The sequence below is a fragment of the Cebus imitator genome, unplaced genomic scaffold (assembly GCF_001604975.1).
Source record: "Cebus imitator isolate Cc_AM_T3 unplaced genomic scaffold, Cebus_imitator-1.0 Scaffold188, whole genome shotgun sequence".
Taxonomy (NCBI): domain Eukaryota; kingdom Metazoa; phylum Chordata; class Mammalia; order Primates; family Cebidae; genus Cebus; species Cebus imitator.
This window is the reverse complement of record NW_016107503.1, coordinates 3,703,088-3,727,312: the sequence shown is the minus strand read 5'-3', so window position 1 is coordinate 3,727,312 and position 24,225 is coordinate 3,703,088. Positions and strand designations below refer to the sequence as shown.

At 36.1% G+C, this 24,225-nt stretch overlaps 1 protein-coding gene across 3 annotated transcripts in view; it reads right to left on the bottom strand.

Annotated features, from left to right (window-relative positions):
• CRYBG3 (crystallin beta-gamma domain containing 3) overlaps positions 1-24,225 on the bottom strand; it is a 133,276-nt gene that overhangs the window by 80,435 nt on the left and 28,616 nt on the right. For 2 of the 3 annotated variants that reach the window (XM_017546195.2, XM_037744879.1), the window contains exon 3: positions 7,367-7,791. In XM_017546195.2, the coding sequence (XP_017401684.1) occupies positions 7,367-7,791 (425 nt within the window). The remainder of the gene's footprint in view (positions 1-7,366; positions 7,792-24,225) is intronic. The other variant, XM_037744878.1, reaches the window with a different exon arrangement.

Below are 24,225 nucleotides of genomic sequence, written 5' to 3'. Positions count from 1 at the left end.
ACGAAACAAAATCAAAACTTGAATGAGACAGCATTATTTGACATTTGGGTCTTTCCTGATTGTTATTTTTTAAAAATCTAATCCTTATGAAGACACAGCCCAATGTATTGTTTTTATTAATCTCTCCATGTAAGCCTCTTACACAAAACCAACTATGACACAAATCATAAAAATGTGATGGCAACTTCTATGTGTAAGAAAACTAAGTACAAAATTATGTTCTTACATGTGAATCTTCCTATTGTTATATGCAATATAAAAGTTTTGTACCATTTTCTGTTTCATAATGTAGTGAAACAACATACCAATTTAAATGATGTATCATGTTTTACTCAAAGTAAGCTCTATGATAATAGGATCATTAAATACTTAATTTGTAACTACCAACAAAATCCCAAAAGTTAAATGAATGAATGGTGAATATATAAATAAAACAATGAAATAAAAATGTTGGATAAGGCAACCAGTCACTGAAAACATGTAAGAAGAAAAAAAATAGGTAAATTAATGCTATTAGTAAAATACCATATCAAAATACGTAAGTTATTCAGAAAATACAAGTGTCTTTCAGAACATATGAAGATACAGAAGCCTGAATAAATGACAGGTTTTTCCTCTCAAAGTTTTAACATTTCATACCTAAAACCTACTGTTAACAGATTGCAATGTTTCTTTTTGCAAAAGATCACAAAAATAATTCTGAAGAAATCAATACCAAGAAATGTTCATGGTCAATGGAAATAAGAGATAAGGATCAGAAATTTATTCTAATGTAGTAGACTTAGGTCCTCTTATTACCAACTCTGTCTTAGCCAAATGTTAAAGCATTGTATGCTGCTTCAATGCAACTTTTGATCTGAAAGGACTTCTAATAGACCACAGAAAAGTCCAGTAAACTTCAACTCACTATAGTAATAGCTTTTGGTATTGGGGTCTTTTGCAGGGTAGGTGGTGGGAATCACTGTTTAATATTTTTTAGGGCTTTCTGAGTACTTTCAATAAAGTTGATTAAGTTAATTTATATTACTTTACTGTTTAAATTTCTAACTAACACGCAGCACTGGAAGTGGAAATATTATATACTTGTCATTAAAATATATATTCTTTAGACTAAACAACTATATTATATTTAAAGAACGGTAAATCAAAGTTACAAGTTCAGCTTCATATATTACAGTCAGTCCCTTCAGGTACTAATGAGCTACACTCCTCTGCCTTTTTTTTCATTCCCCATTTTTAAAAGGTTAAGTCATGCCACAATTATTTTTTAGATCATTCTTTCATGGAGTGTAGTTGAGTCCACACAATTAAATAATAAGAACATGAAGTTGTCCTTTAATTTTTAATTTTTCCTGAGTAAACAGAAATGCCAAAAAGCCTATAGCTAAAAATAAGCTGAAGATGGAAAACTACAAATTACAGAACTTTTTTCCACATTGTATTTAACAGTGGGAGGGTTCACATGTAAGAATAGAATTTTGCACTTAGTTTTCTTTCACATGGAAGTTACCATTGCATTTTTATTATGTATTTATATCACTTGTAGTTTAGACAGGGAAAAGGGAGTATCGCTTCATGTATGCTGTAATTATACATATGCTCCACAGCTTATGCTACATACCAAAGTTACATAATCCAAAGAATAGTAAGAAAAAAAGTAAAATATCTAAACATTTCAAATATTTAAGGAATACATGTGGAAAATCTGAAAAGGATTTAAGATTTTAGTCCAACACATAATTACTCATTATGTGAGGGCTTATTAAGCCTTTCAGTAATACATACAGCTATGCTCTATACTAGATAAATTTGATACACTTGACACTACAAAGGTCAATCAAAGGCATGTACCATTTTTCAAAGAAAATTTCATAGCAGTCTGAAAGTAATAGCTAGACTTACAGTAAAAGTACCTAATTCACTTTTAGGAAAATATGACTAAGCTACTTCTTTACTTTTTTGAGATGGAGTCTTGTTCTGTCACCCAGGCTGGAGTGCAGTGGCACAATCTCAGCTCATTGCAACTTTCACCTCTCAGGTTCAAGTGATTCTCCTGCCTGAGCCTCCTCAGTATCTGTTATTACAGGTACATACCCCCACACCTGGCTAATTTTTTATGTTTTTGGTAGAGACGGGGTTTCACCATGTTAGCCAGTCTGGTTTCGAACACCTGACCTCAAGTGATCTGCCCGCCTTGGCCTCCCAAAGTGCTATGATTATACGCGTGAACCACCATACCTGGCCGACTAAGCTACTTTTTTTAACAGTAAGATTTATTTCCTTTCAAATTACAAGGAATATCTTTTTGTATAATAGAAAAAGCTTTTTAGCTTTTCTATGGAAAGAAAAGCTGCAAATCCAGCAAATTGAAAAAAAAATCAGATGAGAGCTTTCAGAGAAGAGTTTATCATTATGCATACATCCCTGTGAAAAACGGAAATAGAATTTAAAAAAAAATCAACCCAACAATAAAGTAGCTTCCTATGTAAACTACATCAGAAACATGAATAGACAGAAAATAATCTAAAAATATTGCCAAACAAGTGTCATAAAGGTTTTATGGATATTAAAAATAAAATTTGTACAGTTATATACAGAAACAATGGCAAAACTATTAAATGAAGATCAAGTCACTTACATTGCCTTTTCGTGAGGATTTTTTTAAAAATTCACTTTACATAATAGGTACAGGCTGAACATTCCTAATCTGAAAATCTGAAATCCAAAATGCTCCAAAATCCAAAACTTTTTGAGCACCAACATGATATCACAAATGGAAAATTTATCTTTTTTTTTTCTTCTTTCCAACTTTTATTTTAGGTTCAAGGAGTACATGGGTGGGTTTGACAAACGGATAAACTGCATGATAAGGGTTTCATGTGCAGATAAGTTTGTCACCCAGAAACTCAGCATATTACCCAAGGGGTAGTTTTCTAACCCTAATCCTCTTCCCATCCTCAAACAGGCCTTGGTGTCTACTGCTCCCTTCTTTGTGTCCACATGTACTCAATGTTTAGCTCCCACACAGAAGTAAGAACATGCAGTATTTGGTTTTCCTGTTCTTGCATTAACCCATTTATGCCGGAGTCTGCAATTTTTCCAGTGTGAAAAAATCAGACCTTGGCAATGACCTTGAGCGGTAGGATATAAAGAACTCTCACATGCTTAGCGTTCCAATAATGAAACACTTGGCATAAAGGAGCTAATTCAATTAGACAATGGACTCTCACTCTGTCTAGGTTGCTACCAAGGACATGATTTAATTCTTTTTAATGGCTGTGTACTATTCCATGGTGTTTATGTACCACATTTTCTTTATCCAGTCCACCACTGATGGGCATTTAAGTTGATTTCTTTGCTATTGTGAATATTGCTGCAATGAACAGACAAATGCATGTGTCTTTATGGTAGAATGACTTATATTCCTTTGGTTATATACCTAATAATGGGATTGCTGGGGCAAATGGTAATCTAAGTTTTTTGAGGAATGGCCACACTGCTTACCACAACGGCTGAATGAATTTACACTCCAACCAGCAGTGTATAAGGGTTCCCTTCTTTCCACAACCTTACCAGCATGCTGTTTTTTGATGTTTTGATAATAGCCATTCCAACTGGTGTGAGATAATATCTTACTGTGGTTTTGATTTGCATTTCTCTAATTATTAGTGATATTGAGCATTTTTTCTTATGCTGTTTGGCCAAGTGTATGTCTTCTTTTGAGAAGTGTTTGTTTACATCCTTTTGATAACTGCTAGCCATATGCAGAAGATTGAAAGTGGACCCCTACCTTTCTTTCACCATATACAAAAATCAACTCGAGATGGACTAAAGACAAATATAAAACCTAAAATTACAAAAACTCTGGAATAAAACCTTAGAACTACCATTCTGGACACTAGCCTCGACAAAGACTTCATGACAGACTTCAAAAGCAATGCAACAACAACAAAAAAATTGACAAGTGGTACCTAATTAAACTAAAGAGCTTCTGCACAGCAAAAGAAACTATCAACAGAGTAAACAGAACCTATAGAATGTGAGAAAATATTTGCAAAATATGCATCTGACAGAGGTCTCATATCCAGAATCTATAACTCAAACAAATCAACAAGCATCTTTGCTTTCTGATGGTTCAACGTACACAACTTTGTTTCATGCCCCAAATCATTTAAATCATTGTAGTTTCCTATAATAATTCAGGCTATGTGTATAAGATGTAAATGAACATAAATGAATTTTGTGTTTAGACTTAGGTCTCATCCTCAAGATATCTCATTATGTCTATGCAAATATCCCCCCAAAAAGTCTAAAATCTGAAAAAAATAAAAAATCTGACACACTTCTGGTCCCAAGCATTTTAGATAATGGATACTCAACTTGTAATAACTTGTCTAAATTCTGAAAACTGTAGTAATGGTAATAAGAAAAATTGTGCCTGCTATACAGTACAGGATATTTTATTACCTTGTTTAAGCTATTAACCTTTTATAATACACCTTGATTCACTTTTTTTTAAAGTAGGAACATTCATCCATGAGAAAGGCAATGAAAAAATTTAAGTTAATTCATTCCTCCTTATATTAAAAAACTGAAATGTTTATATGTGACACTGAAATCTCCTAGTAACTGCAAAAGTCTAGGCTCTTTTATTTTTTAATTTATATGTAATAATTGTACATACTTATGGCATACAGAGTGATATTTTGATACAGGTATACAATGTGTAATGATTAATTCAGAGAAATCAGCATATCCATCACAAACATTTATCATTTGTGTTGTGAACATTCAGAGTCCTCTCTACTAGCTGTTTGATAATATATGATCAATTATTAACTATAGTCATCCTATAGTACTACAGAACATTAGAACTTAATCCTTCTATGTAGATGTAGCTATAATTTTATATCCATTACCCATCCTCTCCCTATAAGCTCTTTATTTTAAATAACATTTTATATTTGACATAGTCTCATGATCATGAATAAAAAAACTTAAATATATCATTGCTTTTAATAATATCACAGAGCCAAAATAACTTTAAAATATAATCCAGATTCTCAAAATTATCATTAATAAATAATTCTCTACATAGATTATCTAAATAACATCTAAAATCAGTTGTAAGTTGTAATCCTACTGTCAAAATGAACTATTGCCAAAATGGTATTTGCCTCTTAAATTATAATTCTTAAGCATGTGACAGCTCTCAGGAGGAAGTTACTGAAACTGTAATTCTAAGCCTGGTAAACTGTGGGATTTTCAAAGCTAGGCCTGAAGGAAGGTGGCATCACAGTCAAACTGGCAGTCAGGTGGTTTTTTTCCTTTCCTCCTAAACGAAGGAAAGGAAAAAACATTGGTGAAGACGAAAGAATGGTAAAGGAACACCATTCTTTGTTGAGGAGATTTTGAAGAATTGCCTTAAGCAATTATTCTATTAACAAGGAGGGCTTTAATAACAAGAAGTAAGAGCCAAAGTATTCTCCCCACCCCCTTTTTAAAAAATCATCTAGTACCAAATAAAAAAATCTGACCAAACTAATCAAAATCAAAGGAAAGGAAAAAGTACAAAATTCCCATTCTACCCAATTCCCATAATAGCCTCGAAATTATCACCATTTTAAATTACTTTAAAATGCTAGATGTCAAATGTGAGCATGCAAAACAGTTATCTAGGGAGGTTGTTAGAATACTGCTGGGCCCCACTCCTGCAGAGATTGTGCTTCAGTGGATCTGATAATGTGCATTTCTAATGAGGTCCCAGGTGAAGCTGCTGCCACGGCTCCAAGGACCACACTTGGAATCCTATTCACATGCTATGGCTGCAGCACTACTGAGCCACTTTTCTGCTGCTGGACACTGATTTCCAAACATATGTTCCTATAATGTTTGAATGAACACTGTATATTATCAGAAATGACCCACAAACGTAAGGTTCTTGACATATATTGCCAATTGAATTTCCAAAACATGCTACCAATTTATACTGAACTCCTAACAGTGTATACAGTGCCATATACCTTGCTAGTGAGTTGGTGTCTAAACTGCTTATCGGTTAAAGCATTCTCTTTCATTTTTTTCCTGCATATAATTTTCTCATTTTTCATTTAAATTTATTATTGCTTATTTGACATAAAAGAGTTTGAAACCGAGAATAAGTTTTAATCTACTGATCTCTTTCTTGATACCTTCCATTGCTATTATACTTAGAAAGTCATTTCTCACCAAAATAAAAATGTACAAATGCTGCTTTTAATTTTTATGATTTTTAACATTTGTTACTCTATCTTAATCTACTTTCATACAAAGATGAGGAACACATAATGGCATCACATTCTAGATATCAAGTTACACACATGAGACTCCATTTCTAGACTGTCTACTCTGTTCCATTTAAATGTCTACCAAATATTACATCAGTATGACATTGTTTCAAATACCACAGCTTTATCAATACATTTTTAACTTCTGGTGGAACAAGCCCCACAACATTATTCTTGATGGACAAACTCTAACCTAGTTACAGAGCTGTAAGATGGGTCTATGCCTATATCATAAGCTTGCTATGAGGTTTTAACAGAAAGCACCTAAATGAAGACACCTGGAAACTATAAAGAACTGCATAACTAAGTATAAGGTACTACTTCTATTTGACCACAGTATTATTGATGGCTTCTTCAAATAATAAATTCTCAAGCAGAGGTAAAAGTAAAATCAATAAAATGGAAGCTTACTAGTTACAAAAGAATACTTTTATGTCACACAAATAACAAATGGACTCAACAATGGTATAAACATTCCATAGGTACAAAATATTACTTCTAGCTCATTTGAGAGGAAAAGGAAAAACAAGTTGGTGTGTGTTTGCTAAACAAAAAAGAAAAGAGTGGTAAAGTGCTTCTTCAAGCAAGATTTTAGTTTCTTAGAGCTGTGTGAAGGTTCATAAAGCTAGTTTCATGAATAGAGTCCATTTAATTGCATTTCTTAACTGCTTTAATTAAATTTTACAGAACAAAGATATTGACAGAATAAGAATACAAACCAGGGGACCATTCCCCCCCCCACAAAATGCACATATTAAATATATTGCCTGTCCTGACACAGGAGGAATTCAAGCAACAGAAAACATTACCATTCAGGGAAAAAATAAATATTTTACTAAGACAAATTTAGCAGGCCCTAGATTACCTTTATGATTCTCTGTACCATGATTGATTACCTGTATGGTACAGAGAATCATACAATTTTTTACCCAGTAGTAGGGACATTACAGAATATCTTTTCCAATCTCATCAATTGGATTAAAGCTCAAAGCTAGGTCCAAAAAACTCGAATTTTTGGTTCAATTAAATTTTAAACTTACTTTAGCAAATTAGTGGTTTCTTGTTCACTGTCTGGAGTTGTATCCAAAGAAAAAGCATCTGAGAGTTCGGATGAGTCCTGTTCTTCTGTTGGATGTGTCTGGGTTCCCAGGGAGCCACTGAAAATTTCTCTCTCCCTTTTGATCCCTTCTTCATGATGGTCACTGGGATTCTGTAAATTTTTCTCAGTTTTATCATGGTCATCTTTGAAAGAAGACTGCTTAGCTTCTCCTAGAGACGATTTTCCTGAGATATTGAATAAGTTACCAAGAAACTGAAAAAAGCTTTCCTTTGGCTGTCTGTCACTTTCTCCTATTTTGGTATCTGACGTGGAACTGGAAAGATCACATGCCTTTTTGGGATCTTCCTGAATTGGAAAAGTGACTGGCTTCTCAGTGTGGTTCCTTTTTTCCTCACTTTGGAGAATCTTTGAAAACAAAACAGACAATAACAAGCATCATCATTTAAATAAAGCAGACTGAGAGCTATTACAAAACACACTGTGTAGACACCAGGGATACATCTGTGAATAAGACTAATGGCTTCCATCCTTTGGGCAGTTCACAATCTACTGAAGAACATTGTAAGCATGACCTTTAAAAAGCTATAAGGTAAATGTCATGAGGGGAGAAGTACTGCACACATGGGAACCCAGAACAGGAGTAACTAGTCCAAACCAAGGTAACTTGGGGAATGTTTCCTAGGGAAAGCGCACTCTTTGAAGGGGACAGAAAAAGTGACTATGTGATGCTTATGCATCTGTGTGTGTGTTTAGTGAGGTTTGAGTTCCTAAGGGAGTTTAATACGACTGGAGGTTAGGGTATGAAAATGACAACAGTGAGAGGTAAATATGTGGAGAGAAGAGACCACAGTAAACCTTATGTGTACTTAAATTCAGCCTTTATTATTACAGAGCTAAGGGAGAATATTTCAAATACTTGGTACTGTAGATAAGAACACCTCAACAGGCCTCATCACTTCCGCATTATGTTAACCCATGAAGCTGGCACAATATGTAAAATTATTCAAGAAGATGAGGAAAAGACAGTAACACGGTACTTCAATTCAGAGAAAGAGCCCACTTGTGGGCCTTCAAGGTAAAATATTAACATTTTGTATCAAGTCCTGATACATAATGTTAATACAAACCACAGATAGTGTCCGGCATTCTTGAAGACAAACACTTCCAGAAGTCCATTTTGCCTGCTCATAATTCAGTTACTGGTAAAACAAACTCACATTAATGCATACTTTGTGTAAGGAAAAACAGAGCTGCTATATCAAAGAGCATGTTGGCATTCCACTTTGCACTATTTCCAGATTCTAAAAAGCTTTAGGCCCATGAGCCAACTCACCCTGCCTTCCAAACATGCTCACTCACATCCTTTTAAGAAGAATGCCCACCTTACAGTATCTGCCACCGGTTATGCTCACTAGCCCTTATAAAAGGAAAGCTCAAGTGTGAGCCAGAAACAATCAGAAGACCAAGGCAAAACCACCTTAGGGCACTGCAGGTTCACGTGACAATATTTTGTCTTCAAGAAGGCAAGAACATCACAGTTATAATGTCATTTTTTCACCTCAATCCATGTTTTGGTCCAAGTTCAAATTAGTATAAAGAAGTATTTAACTACGCCGGGCGCGGTGGCTCAAGCCTGTAATCCCAGCACTTTGGGAGGCCGAGGCGGGTGGATCACGAGGTCAAGAGATCGAGACCATCCTGGTCAACATCGTGAAACCCCATCTCTACTAAAAATACAAAAAAAAATTAGCTGGGCATGGTGGCGCATGCCTGTAATCCCAGCTGCTGGGGAGGCTGAGGCAGGAGAATTGCCTGAACCCAGAAAGCGGAGGTTGCGGTGAGCCGAGATCGCGCCATTGCACTCCAGTGTGGGTAACAAGAGCAAACTCCGTCTCAAAAAAAAAAAAAAAAAGTATTTAACTAACCACTAAAAAAGATTCAGCATATGAAAGGTTGAGAATATGTTTAGAAGCTATTAACTCAGCAAACTGATTGCAAGCAAACTATCTAGATCTATATACATGTATTTTATTTTATTTATTTATTTATTTTTTTTTTGACACAGAGTCTCTCTCTGTCACCCAGGTTGCAATGCAGTGGTGCCATCTCGGTTCACTGCAACCTCCGCTTCCTGGGTTCAAGTGATACTTCTGCCTTAGCCTCCTGAGTAGCTGGGATTATAGGCATGTGCCACCACACTTGGCTAATTTTTGTATTTTTAGTAGAGATGGGGTTTCACCATGTTAGTCAGGCTGGTCTCGAACTTCCGACCTCATGATCCGCCTACCTCAGCCTCCCAAAGTGCTGGGATTACAGGCGTGAGCCGCCTTGCCCAGCTCACAAGCAAACAATATTTTTAAGTTTGTTCCTACCTTCGTGTCACAGGGGATTTCTGAGTAAGCACATGGCATTTTTTGATGTGTTAGGATTTAATATATCTTGTGAGCCTCTACATTTAGAATATCACCAGCCTTCTGGAGACACTACAGATCTCACCTCTCACCAGTTTCAACTACAATTTAATTCCACTTATCTCCACTTCACCTGTCCAACCTTCTGCTCATTCTGAGAGCTGGCACTATAAGTCACCTGTGCGCTCTACTCATATAAGCAGCATAAACAACCTCTCAGTTCGGCAGCAGAAGATACGCTAGTTGACATTTTGAAAATGGTCATTTATATGAAAGATACATATTTTTGTTAATAATTTGATTTGCAATTTTTAGCCTCAGTATTTCTCCTTGGGTCAAAAACAACACCGGAACATGATAAGAACAGTGTTTAGATCTTTTCTATAAGTAGTATGAAGTGGCTGCTCATCTTATGTAGCCACTTGAAGAAAGTAAACTACAGGCTGCTCATTAAAATATCATAAATACTCTTAAAATGCTTTAGAAATTTGCAAAAGAGTCTCATGTAATCTAGGCAACGGTTTAAAAGAAGAAAAATGAACAAGATCACCACTTTCAACTTCATTAAAATGTCAAAACAGTAATTTTTGTCAAAAAATGTATTTATCTCACTAATATTTTTACTTGCTCATTCCTTTCAAAGTGTAAAAGGTTGCTTTCCAAATGAGAAAGATATATTTTGTGAAATTAATAAAAGATTTTACATTTAACCTTTTAAAGTTGTATACGATTTTTTAAAAAATCATGTTTCTCCTTCCCCTCAACTATCTGCTTCGTTGCTATTCCAGAATCCCTATAAGTTTACTAAAGAGTATTTTTAGTTCCCTTAAATGTTTTAGTTGATTAATTTTTCCCTCATAATCTTATGAGAAATGTATATTAGTAACTAAAACACCTTCAACAACAAAAAAATTTCTGCATTTACAAACAAAACCAGATGAAAAAATACACTGCTATTCAAAGTAAACACCAGCAATAAATTATGTATTTATAGAATTAAAACTTTAAGCTTGATCCAAAGAAGCTATTCTTCATCCTCAACCTGGACAAGTTCAGCCTGCCTACCGGCCCTCATTATGTGGGCCCTATATCTGTCTGCCAACAGGATTGTCTACCATTATAATGAGGAGTGAGCAGAATGAAAGCACTCAGGACTCAAGCAAACACTAAGAAAATATGCATTCTAGTTGCTCTCCAAGATTTTGGTATAATATATAACATATGAATGCTACTGATGAAGGCATATGAATCTTTGGAATTTTCAGTGTTTTTCCTTCATGTTCAATACGTGGTAACGCAGTACCCCTAGTCCAAATGCATTTATCTGTCTACTCTCTTTGTTACGTTAGGTCCCAAAACAACAAAATACAGAAAAGCATTATGTATACTGATTAATAAGATTTAGCTGCAGTCTTCAAGAAGCTTATAATCTAGGAAAATATTCATCATGGTATTAGTATCACTGTGGGGGGCTCATAAGAGATATGTACACAATGGAAGTCATAATTAACTAGTGGGGATGTAGAGAAATGATCTTCTTTGCACAGAAGATAACATTTGAGCTTAATTCTGAAGAGTGTTAAGAGCATTCTAGACACAAGCCATGGTGCACACAAAGACACATAAGTTTGAAATATGTTTACCATGGCATAGATGTGGCTGAAGAAGATTGGAGCACAGAGGATAAAGAGTTTGATAAGATACCAGTTAGAAGTGCTGTAATATGGTCACAGATAACTGAGTTATCTAAATTGGACAACAATTTGAGTAGGTAAGCAAAAAAAAAAAAAATAGAAAAGAAAGGACATGGAAAAAAAAAGGGAGGTGAGAATTGGGGCTCTGGGTGAAAGGAAGGTAGGGCAGCAAACTATTTAGTTGTCAAACATGAAATTTTTGGTCCCTTGATATACAAGTTGACAGTCTGATATAAACAGAAATACAACTGAAGAATGCAGTTTAGCAATACACAATGTATGCAGGAAAAAAAGAGTAATTACCAAAAGAGCCCTATAGAAAAGATAAACAGGCAAAAACATTGAAAAGAAGAAACCAGTGAAAGAGATGGAGGTCAAAACCAGGCCAGGTTAGTCTCTCTAGGATACCACAGATCTCCAAAGAAATAAAGAACACTTCAAAAGGCAGATGGGAGTAAAGAATGCCAAATGGCACTGTGAGCTCAAGGAAGATGAGGAGTATCTTCCTCATTGGTCTTCAAAAACATCAGCCACACAGCCATCTTGGGAATTTTGCCTTTGGTTTTCTCTTTTCTCAGAATGTTCATCCCCCAGATACCGATATGACTTACTCTTGCCTCCTTCAGACCTTTACTTGAAAACCACCTCGTCAATGAAAATTCTCTCAGCATGATCTAAAACAGCAGACCCTGCACTGTAAAACTGCCAATCCTCCTCGCTTTATTTTTTCTCCTTGTACTTACTATTATAGTAAATACACACACATCACATACCTACAACATTTAATATGTGTTTCTTCCTTTAGGATGCAACATCCACAAAGGCAAAGATTTTTGTCTATTTTACTCACTGCAGAATCTCTACCACCTTGAAACATGCCTGATAATAAGAGGAGCTCAAATGTTTCTTAGTGTAATAAATGAAGAAATTGAAAAGCCCTAAGAATGCAGGAGAAATCGTCATAACAGTTCAAGAATTCATAAGTTCAGTCCAAAACCTGAGGTGCTAAATAGTGAGTAGCTAGCAAGGAAATAGGAATAGTCAGAAGTAGACAGGAAACCTTTTCAGAGATTTTATACTAGATTTTGTCAAAGGCGTTTTAAGTTCCAAGACAGAACTTACTGCATCAGCTACGCTTGTTGGAAAGGGAGTGAGTATGGTATAAAGGGATGGATGACAGTTTCCAGGAGGAAAGCAGGAGGTGAGGATATGAAGAGAATAATATAATTCCTAGTGCTTCTAATAAAGACAAACCATTAACATTGGAGAGAAGGACATTTTCTCTACCAAGTAAAGTGGCAACGAGAGTGGCTAAAGCCTTATAAATTCTGTAAGTGAAAAGACAGTAAGGTCCAACAAGTGGCTCTGACCTCAGTAAAGTGAAAGGGGAGGAAAGCTGAAGGAAAAACATAAAGGTAGAGCTAAGATTTGGGTTCTCAACATTTAGAGCATTTGAAACAATGTTTCTGGGGAATCCAACCCCCAATGAACAGGTTAAAGCTATGTAAACAAAAAAGCAGGTAGGTTCAATGTAACTTTAAAGTATTTATTCATTCAATGAATAATCACAAGACACTACTCTAGGCGTTTAGATGCAACAGTGAGAAATGCACCAAAATCCTTTCTTTTATGGAACCCACATTCTAGTGATGTCTGAACTTTTTTGCAGGTCTAATTAGCATTATTTTGTCACCTCCTTAAGCAGCCTTTGGCATGTGATGGGTGTTGTGGCAACTGGTATAGCAAACAAGATCAACGTGTAGACAAGGCTGCCCTGCCCCTTGAGCAGTGAGACTGCTAAGCATCACATGTGCACTACCCCAACAGGGCCCAAAAACAGGCTGCCAGGAGCCCGACACTACCAGTGACTGTGGCCTCTTCATCAGTAGAACTGAATGGCATACACGCACCACCCAGAAACTGGTAACAGGCCTGCCAGGTGACTACTGTCACTGATGATACTGCTCCTAGCAAAACCAAGCCATGTCACTGCCTCCGGAGACCCACATAGTCGAGGCCACCGAGGCACTCACAGATGTTGACAGCCAAAAAAAAAAATTATATTGTGACTACTCTACTGTGCCTAACTAGAACCAAAGCCAAAGCCAGACATCCTGTATGACATCTACCAGAAAAAATCTTTCCCTACAAAAGCTACTCCATAAAATTGAAGGAGATACTCATTCCACCAGATGTAACAATGCAGGGACACATGAAACATGAAAAAGCAACAAATGTGACACAAAGGAATACAATAATTCTCCAGTGACAGACAACCAAGAACGGAAGAATCTATGAAATGCCTAAAAAAGAATTCAAAATAATGATCTTAAGGAAATTCAGCAAGATAAAAAAAATGCAGATAGACAATTCAATAAAATCAGAAAAACAATTTATGATATGAATGATAAAGTCAACAAGATAAGTATCATAAAAAAACAAATCTTCAAGCTGAAAAATTCAGTGAATAAAATATACAATGGAGATTATCAATAATAGATTAGAACAAGCAGAAAAAACTTCTGAACTTGAAGAAAGGCTTTTTTAAATACTTCAGACAATAAAGAAGAAACGCTTTTTAAAATGATCCAATCAAACAATAAAAAGGAATAAGGAAAGCCCAGGAAGAAAAGAGATGGGAAAAGGCATAGAAACCCTGTTTAATGAAATAATAGCTAAAAAGTTTCTAAGTCTTGGAAGAATATAGACATCTAGATCCAGGAAGCTCAAAAGTCTTCAAATAGATTCAACCTCAAAAGGTCCATCCCGAGGCACATTATAGTCATAAGTCAAAAGTCAACAGAGAATTCTAAAAATAGAGAAAAGTGTCAAGTCACATAAAAACAAATCTCTATCAGAATAACAGCGTAACAGCATATATCTCAGCAAAAACCTTATTTTCAAGAAAAGAATGGAATGATATATTCAAGTTGCTGAAAGAAAAAAAAAAACTCAACTAACAACATCATACCCGGCAATACCATCCCTCAGAAATGAAGGAAAAATAAAGTCCTTTCCAGACAAACAAAAACTGAGAAAATTCACCACCACTAGGTAGACTTTAAAGAAATGCTTAAGGGTGTCCTACATTTGGAAGCAAAACAATAACTACCATCATAAAACTATAAAAGCATAAAAGCATAAAGCTCACTGATAAAGAAGATACATAAATGAAATAAAGTAATCAAACCTTATCATGATGGAAAACCACAAAGATAAGCAATAAGGAACAATGTATATATACAAAATGATCAGAAAATAATTAACAAAATGATAAGAGTAAGTCCTTATCTATCAATAATAACCTTAAATGTAAATGGTTAAATTCCCCAATGAAAAGATATAGCTTATCTGAATGAATAAAAAGCCCAGGACTCAACTATATACTACCTACAAGAAACTCACTTCACATATCGAGACACACACAGAATGAAAGTAAACGGATGGAAAAAGATATTCCATACAAATGGAAGCCAAAAACAAACTACAAGTCAAAAACTGCAAAAAGAGACAAAGGAGGTCATTATATAATGATAAAGGGATCCATTCAGCAAAAGGATGTAAAACTTGTAAATATATATGCACTCAAGACAGGAACGCCCAGATATAAAAAGCAAATAATATTAGACCCAATGGGATAGACCCCAATATAATAATCGTTCGGAACTTCAAAATCCTACTCTCAACTTTGGACGTATCTAGACTAAAAAAAAAAAAAAAAAAAAACTTTAGGAAATAGCAGATTAAATTTCACTATAGACCAAATAGGCCTAACAAACATTTATACAAATAGCTGCAGAATACACAGTTTTCTTATCAGCAAATGGAATATTCTTCTGAACACACTTTAAGGCCACAAATTAAGTTTCAACATTTTTTTTTAAAATGAAAATCATACCAAGTACTTTTTCTGACCACAATGGAATAAAACTAGAAATCAGTAACAAAAGAAACTTTGGAAGCTGTACAAATACATGGAAATTAAACAATATGCTCCTGAATGACTAATGAATCGATAAAAAAGAAGATAATTAAAAAATTTGTTTCAACAAATGAAAGCAGAAACACAATATACAAAAACCTATAGGATACAGCAAAAGCAATAGAAGAGGAAAGTTGATAGCAACAAACATCTACATCAAAAAAAAAATTTTATTTCAAATAAACAACCTAACAATACACCTCAAGAAACTAGCAAAGCAAGAATAAGCCAACCCCCAAATTAGAAGAAATAATCAGAGCAGAAATAAATGGCATTCAGACTAAAGTTTAATACAAAAGAGCAATGAAACATAAAGTTGTTTTTTTATAAAAATAAAATTGATAAACCATTAGACTAAGAAGAAAAAAAAGACCCAAGTAAAAGCAGAATTGAAAAAGGAGACATGACTGATACCACCATAATACAAAGGATCATCAGGAATTTTTATGAATAATGATACGCAAACAAATCAAAAAAACCTAGAGGAAATGAATACATTCCTGGACATATACAATCTACCAAAATTGAAGCAAGAAGAAATTGAAAACCTGAACAGACCAATAATTAGTACCACAGTTGAATAAGTAATAAAGTCTCCCAACAAAGAAAAGCCCAAGACTGCACAGCCTCACTGCTGAATTCTAATAAACTGTTAAAGAGCACCAATTATTCTCAAACTATTTCAGAAAAATGAAGGAGACAGAATTCTCCAAAAATTCATCATGCAAGACCATCATTATCCTGATACCATAACCAGACATGGGGACACGGACACACACACACACACACACACACACACACACACACACACACACACACTACAGGTCATTATCCTAGAATAACAAGATGCAAAAATATTCAATAAAATACTAGCAAAGCAAATTCAACAGCACATAAAAAAGATTGTGTACCATGATTAAGTGGAAATGATGCAAAGAGAGTTCAACATACACAACTCAATAAACATCATATCAACAGAATAAAAGATAAAAATCTTTTAGTCATCTGACACAGAAAAACATTTGATAAATTATCCCTTCATAATAAAAACTCTCAAGAAATAAGTATATAAAAATGTATCTCAATGAAATAAAAGCCATATATGACAAATCCACTGGTAGCATCACACTAAATGTTGAAAAGTTAACACTTTTCCTCTAAGATCTGGAATAAGATAAGGATGCCACTCTTACTACTTTTATTCAACATAGTACTGGAAGTCCTAGCCAGAGAAATCAAACAAGAGAAAGAAATAAAAGACATCCAAATTGGTAAAGAGGAAGTCAAACTATCACTGTTGGCTGATATGGTCGTATTTCTAGAGAACCCCAAAGACTCATCCAAAAAGCTCCTACATCTGATATGTGAATTCAGAAAAATTTCAGGATATAAAATCAATATATACAAATCAGTAGCACTGCTACACCCCAACAATGACCAAGCTGAGAAACAAATCAAGAACTCAGTCCATTTTACAACAGCTGCCAAAAACAAACAAAAAAGCCTTAGGAATATACCTAACAAATGACATGAAAGATCTCTACAAAGAAAACTACAAAACACTGCTGAAAGAAATCATCGATGACACAAACAAATGGAAACACATCCCATGCTCATGGATGGGTAGAATTAATATTGTGAAAATGTCCATACTGCCAAAAGCAATCTACAGATTCAATGCAATTCCCATCAAAATACCATTATCATTCTTCATAGAACTAGAAAAAACAATCTTAATATTCACATGGAATAAAAAAGAGCCTGCATAGCCAAAGCAAGGCTATGCAAAAAAACAAATCTGAAGGCATCATGTTACTTGACTTCAAACTACACTATAAGGCTATAGTTACCAAAACAGCATGGTACTAGTATAAGATAGGCATGCTGACCAAAGGAACAGAATAGAGAACCCAGAAACAAAGCTGAATACCTACAGCCAAATGATCTTCAACAAAGCATACAAAAAGAAAGTGGGGAAAGGACATCCTATTCAACAAATTGTGCTGGGATAATTGGCAAGCCACATGTCAAAGAATGAAACTGAATCCTCATCTCTCACCTTATACAAAAATCAACTCAAGATGGATCCAACACTTAAATCTAAGACCTGAAACCATAATAATTCTAGAAGATAACATCCATAAAACTCTTCCTGACATTGGCTTAGGCAAAGAATTCATGACCAAAACCCCCAAAAGTAAATCCAACAAAAAACAAAGATAAATACATGGGACCTAATTAAACTAAAAAGCTTCTGTATAGCAAAAGAAATAATCAGTAAACAGATAACCCACAGAGTGGGAGAAAATCTTCACAAACCATGCATCTGACAAAGGATTAATATCTGGAATCTAGAAGGAATGCAAACAAATCAGCAAGAAAAAACAAATAATCCCATCAAAACGTAAGCTAAGGACATGAATAGAAAATTTTCAAAAGAAGATATACAAATGGCTAACAAACATATGAAAAAATCCTCAGCATCACTAATTATCATGGAAATGCTAATCAAAACACAATTGTGATACCACAATATTTAATTATGGTAAGAATGACCATAACTAAAAAAATTAAAACATCATGGATGTTGACATGGATGTGATAAAAGGAGAACACTTTTACACTGCTGGTGGGATTGTAAACTTGTACAACCATTATGGAAAACAGTATGGAGGTTCCTTAAAGAACTAAAAGTAGATCTACCATTTGATCCAGCAATCCCAGAACTGGGTATCTACCCGGAGGAAAAGAAGTCATCATATGAAAAAGACACTTGCACTTGCATGTTTGCAACAGCACAACTCACAATTGCAAAATCATGGAATTCGCCTAAATGTCCATCAGCCAATGAATGGATAAAGAAAACGTGTGTGTGTGTGTGTGTGTGTGTGTGTGTGTGTGTGTGTACACACACCATGGCATACTACTCAGCCATAAACAGGAATGAAATAATGGCATTTGTAGCAACTTGGGTGGAGTTAGAGGCCATTATCCTAGGTGAAGTAACTCAGGAATGGAAAACCAAACATCATATGTTCTCACTTACAACTGAAAGCTAAGCTAGGAGGATGCAAAGACATAAGAATGATAATAACGGACTCTGGGGACTTAGGAGGAAGAGTAGGAAGACAGTAAGGGATAAAAGACTACACAATGGGTGCAGCGTACACTGCTTGGGTGATACGTATACCAAAATCTCAGAAATCACCACTAAAGAACTTATCCCTACAACCAAACACCACCTGTGCTCTCAAAACTATTGAAATAATTTAAATAAATAAAAATGGGCAATTAATCTGAATAGACATTTATCAAAAATGACAAATAATCAACAAGTATATGAAAAATGCTCAACATTGCTAATTATCCAGGAAATGCACTTGAAAACCACAATGATATACCACACCCCAGTTAGAATGGCTATTAACACAAAGACAAAAAAGAGCAAATGCTGGTGAGGATGCAGAGAAAAAGGAACTGTTATATACTGTTGGTGGGAATACAAATTGGTACAATCATGGAAAACAGTATGGCGGTTGCTCCAAAAACCAAAAATAAACTACTATGGGATCCAGCAATCCCACTTCTAAATATACATCTAAAGAAAAGGAAATCAGTATGTCAAACAGATATCTAGATATCCATGTTTACTGCAGTGCTATTTACAACAGCCAAGTGTGGAATTAACTTAAGTGTCCAGCAACAGATAAATGGAAGAAGAAAATGTGGTTTATGTGCACACAATGAAATACTATTCAGCCATAAAAAAGAAAGAATCTCCATCATTCGCAACAATGCAGATGAGCCTGGAGGACATTATGCCAAGTGAAATAAGTCAGGAAGAAGAAGAAATACTGCATGATCTCACTCACATATGGAAGCTAAAAAAGTTGATCTCGTAGAGGTAGAATGGTGGTTACTAGAGGCTGGGAAGGGTAGAGGAGGGGGGATAAAAAGAGGTTGGTTAATGGATACAAAATTTAAGCTAGATAAGAATAAATTCTAGAGTTCTACAGCACTTTAGGGTAACTATAGTTAACAATTATTTATTGTGTATTTTTAAATAGCTAAAAGAAAAAAAATGGAGTGTTCCTGTGAAATGATACATGTTTGAGGTTATGGATATGCTAATTACCCTGATTTGATAATTAAACATTATATGCATGTATCAAAATATCACTCAGTACAGCATGGATATATGCAATTATTTCTCAATTTTTATGTGTCCATTTTTTCAAAGCACCTGAGTAGAAAACACAGAATGGCCGGGTAATTCTTCCTTTACTGTCTCTAGCCCCTGACTTGGTCCTCCTTTCTACTCCAGACTTTGGCTTCATTGTGCACAACAAAGACACCCTGACTTCCCACCCCACCTGGGTTCCTTGGCACCCTCAGCTCAAACGCCCCCCACATCCACTCCCCACTTTCCTGTCCGTTTCACTAACCCTCGCCTTCGTCTTGACACATAACTGTGCCGCCTCGGACTCTGCAATTCAGGCATTCCCCAGTTTTCACACCTGCTCATCTTTCCAGCTCCTTTACCCAATTGTCCTGGGTGTACCCATCACACCAGTTCTCCTGCCTCATCACAACTTCTGTCCTGATTCTTACTCTGTCCATTTCAGTTCCCAAAAATGTTCCTATCTTTTCTATCCATATCTCAAATACGGCCAATTACCTCAAAGCCTCTTTCTTTTGCTCCTTGGTCGTGCCTATCAGGAAAACTCCAGATTTCTCTTTTCCAAATAGGTGAATGAGTCTCACTTTAAACATGTGCAGGGATATGCAGAGCTATACAGATTCAGGATGCCAATCATTCATGATTTACAGCTCCAGCACAAAATCCGTCTGCAAACCCCCATTTTTCACAGCAGCGATTTCAACCCTTTCTCATATTCTTTTAGCCATCCCCTCAACTATCCCATTCATTTGCTCAGAAAACTATCAGAAAGCGTATGTCAGAAGAGCTCAGAAAGTCTTGTTTTTTTCAGAGACCCTCCCTCACAGTCCTGACTCCACCTCCCCTCTACCTACATCACAGCAGCAGCAGCAGCGGCATCTAGCCCACTTCCTTCACTGGCCTTTGCAATGAAAGGAGGAATGATTCCACCTCCCAAAGCGAATTCCTCCACTAGGGCACCAGCTCATAATCCTTGGTGTCCCTCAGGAACCTCAGTTGCTGATCTGGCCCTTCTGCGAGCTTCTACCATTCAAAAGTATATCTAGGGACAGCCTTCTCCTTTGTCCTCATCACTAAGCTCCTTAGAAAGGAGTTACCAACCCTCCCCGTCTTCTTTCCCTTTACTCCCATCACTTCCTAAGTCCCAACAATCAGGTTGTCTCCCCAATAATGCTAACCATGACTTTTCAGAGATACCATTCTAATGACTAATCAATCCAGTGAACTGTTCTCCTGTCCTGATCTTATATGATGTGTCTGCAGAATGTGAGACTGAATCTCTTCCTGAAAACCATTATTCCTTTAGATTCCATGGGATCACTCTGAGGTTTCCCTTCTGAATATTCTTTCCATCTCTTTCCCATTCACTTATTATAGGCACCCCTTATGTAACACACTCCTCTAATTTCCAGCCTAGACCAGCTTTTCCTGCATGCCCTTATGAAATCTATTTCCCACAGACTCGAATATTCAAATGATCCTCATATTTGTATCCCCAGCTCAGACTCCTAAACTGTCAACCAGACATCTGTCTCCATACCTGGGTGCTTTACTGGACCTCAAACTCAAAATATCCCAAGCTGAACTTGGCCATGCTGTCTCATTTTTTCCTTCTTCTACAAGGTATAAAATTCCCACTTGTTAAAGTCAGACAAAACATCAGGACATCATCACCAAGACCTTGCCCCTAGAATAGTGTTATCAGTGGTCTAACTGATAACATCTGTTATCAGTTCCACATCTGTTATCCCTCACGCTATTCTCCAGACAAAAGCCACAGCAATCTTCTAGAAGCCAAATATGATCATTCTTAAAGCCCTCCAAGCCAGGCATGGTGGCTCATGCCTGTAATCTCAGCACTTTGGGAGGCCGAGGTGGGCGGATCACCTGAGGTCAGGAGTTCAAGACTAGCCTGGCCAACAAGGCCAAACTCCATCTCTACTAAAAATACAAAAATTAGCCGGGCATGGTGGCAGACACCTGTAATTCCAGTTACTCAGGAGGCTGAGGCAGAAGAATCGCTTGAACCCAGGAGACAGAGGTTGCAGGGAGGCAGAGGTTATACTGCACTCCAGCTTGGGCAACAAGAGCAAGACTACAACTAAAACACACACACACACGCACACACACACACACACACACGCGCGCGCGCGCACACACAACGCCCTCCAGTGGCTGAGTTTTGCCATCAGAATAAAATCCAAGCTCCCTGGCATTGTCCTCAAGGTCTTGGTGGATCTAGCCCCCGTGCCTTACTCTAATTATATCTCTCACCACTCACAATGCTTGCAATACCTACTGTCTTCATAAACAGGACTATTCATTCTCTTCTCCTTCCTCTCTCCCTTCCTACCTTTCTCTTTCTCACATTATCTTGGCACAGTGCTATTACCACTGCTGGGACGTATCCCTTGTTCTCTTTGCCTGGAAAATTCCTTCTCCAATTCAAGTTTTTCAGGATGGAAATTACATTTACGTTCTTCCAGTGTGTAGCTCTAACATCCTATGTCTTCTTTGACACCACAGGATATAGGGAAACAATAATCTTACATACGTTCACCGTGAGTAGGACTATTACCTAAATTATTAACAGTTACTAAAATTTGGCATTCATAAACTAAAACCCACTCCTTATTAAATAATTCTAGTTAATGTTCTACTAAGACATCTAGCCGCCACATATTACTTGGAAAAGTTGCCAAAAGTTGAAATTCCACCACCGATACTTGATATACCCAATTTTGAGAAAAATGCTTTATCAATTTATTATTGTTACTATCTTGAATTATAGCTTAAATTATGTTTTTTGAGATGAAGTCTCTCTCTGTCACCCAGGCTGCGATGCACTGGTGCAATCTTGGCTCCCCACCTCTGCCTCCCGGATTCAAGTGATTCTCCTGCCTCGGCCTGCCAGGTAGCTGATATTACAAGCACATGCCCACCATGCCTGGCTAATTTTTGTATTTTTAATAGAGATGGGATTTCATCATGTTTGCCAGGCTGCTCTCCATCTCCTGATCTCAAGTGATCCATCAGCCCCAGCCTCCCAAAATGCTGGGATTACAGGATGATGCTAAAATCTTAAAATCAGTGCCTTTAATAATGGATTTCATTTGTGGTGGACTGTCTGATTAACTCCTTAGTGACTACTGATATATATTCATATCAATATTTTTCAATAAATAGATTTTACAAGTTATGTTAAGGTATAAAGAAGAACTGTTTATACTCCTATTGTTAAAGTAATGTTGCTTCAAAGATAACATCAGATCGTTATCACAGAATTATTCTTTTCACTAGATAATGACAACAGGCAAGGTATGTGGGCAACCACTTTGCCTAAATGTAGCTGGTTATGGTTTAAAATAACAAGCTATTTGCAACTTTTATATCATCATGCATCAGTGTTAGGATCAGTTCTAAGATGTAATTAATAAGTTATTACTAAGATTATTTTTAAAGCTAAAATTTTACCTTCTAAAATTGTTCTGGTATAGAATCAGAGTTATAACTGGGGTGTTACCTTCTCTGTTTTCAAATCCATATAATTTTTAATAAAGAGATATAGTTATATATAGCACACTAAGTGCCCTTAACCACGGTGGGTGACCCAAAACAGTTACCTCTCATGTATCTCAGAGAAAACATATGGGTGAAAATTGCTGATCTAAATAAGAAAAGAATGAGTTATACCATATAAATGGGTATGAATATGAAAGAAGGGCTGTTGACGGGCCTTAGTGCAATGAGAAGGGAGGTAAAATACTAGATTCATTCCCAGGTGCCAAGATTGGGTAGTGTGGTGGTACCTCAAGAAATAGCAGGAAGTTAAAATAAAATTGTTCAACTTTGAGTGTATCAAACTATACTCAGGGACATCTGAGAGGAGAGGTCCATCAAAGAGCTGGTTTTATCACCCTGGAGCTCAGAAGATATGCTGGGGTAAAGGCACATACATGAGCTACTCATTGGCTAGGATGCAGGCAGAAATCAAATCAACCAGGGCAGGTATATAAAGTGAAAAGAGAAAGGAACAAGAAAAGGAATGAGAAGAAAGCCATTCCCTCCTGTTACGATAGAAGTATTTCAGCAAAAGCACGGGGCCAGAACAATAAATGCTTTTGATTCTCTAAGAGCTTTCTGGGGCCCACTCTCATGTTCCCGAATCCATATTTGACACCTATAAAAGCAAACTTTCTCACAAAAATCTAGAGTACATACACGATCCTTCATACTCAGTTTCCATATTGATAAGATATTCCATGATACCACAATGTAGGACCATTCCAGTTATGGATGGTACCTTACAACACAGTCAATTTAATAACTATAAGATGTCAAGTCTTCAAACTACCATCAGCCACAATGATAGGCTTAAGCCTGGCAGTCCATTTGGTCATGTGGACAGCACGGTAACACACAGTACATTTTCCATTTCGGGTACTCCAACAGCACTCATTTTTTTTTTTTTTAAGAAGTAATCAAGAGGCAAGATTTTGACTTCCAGCTAAAGTTGAATATGGTATGCCTTCTTGTATATACCTTATTCTCTTTTTTCTTTTTTTTTTTTTT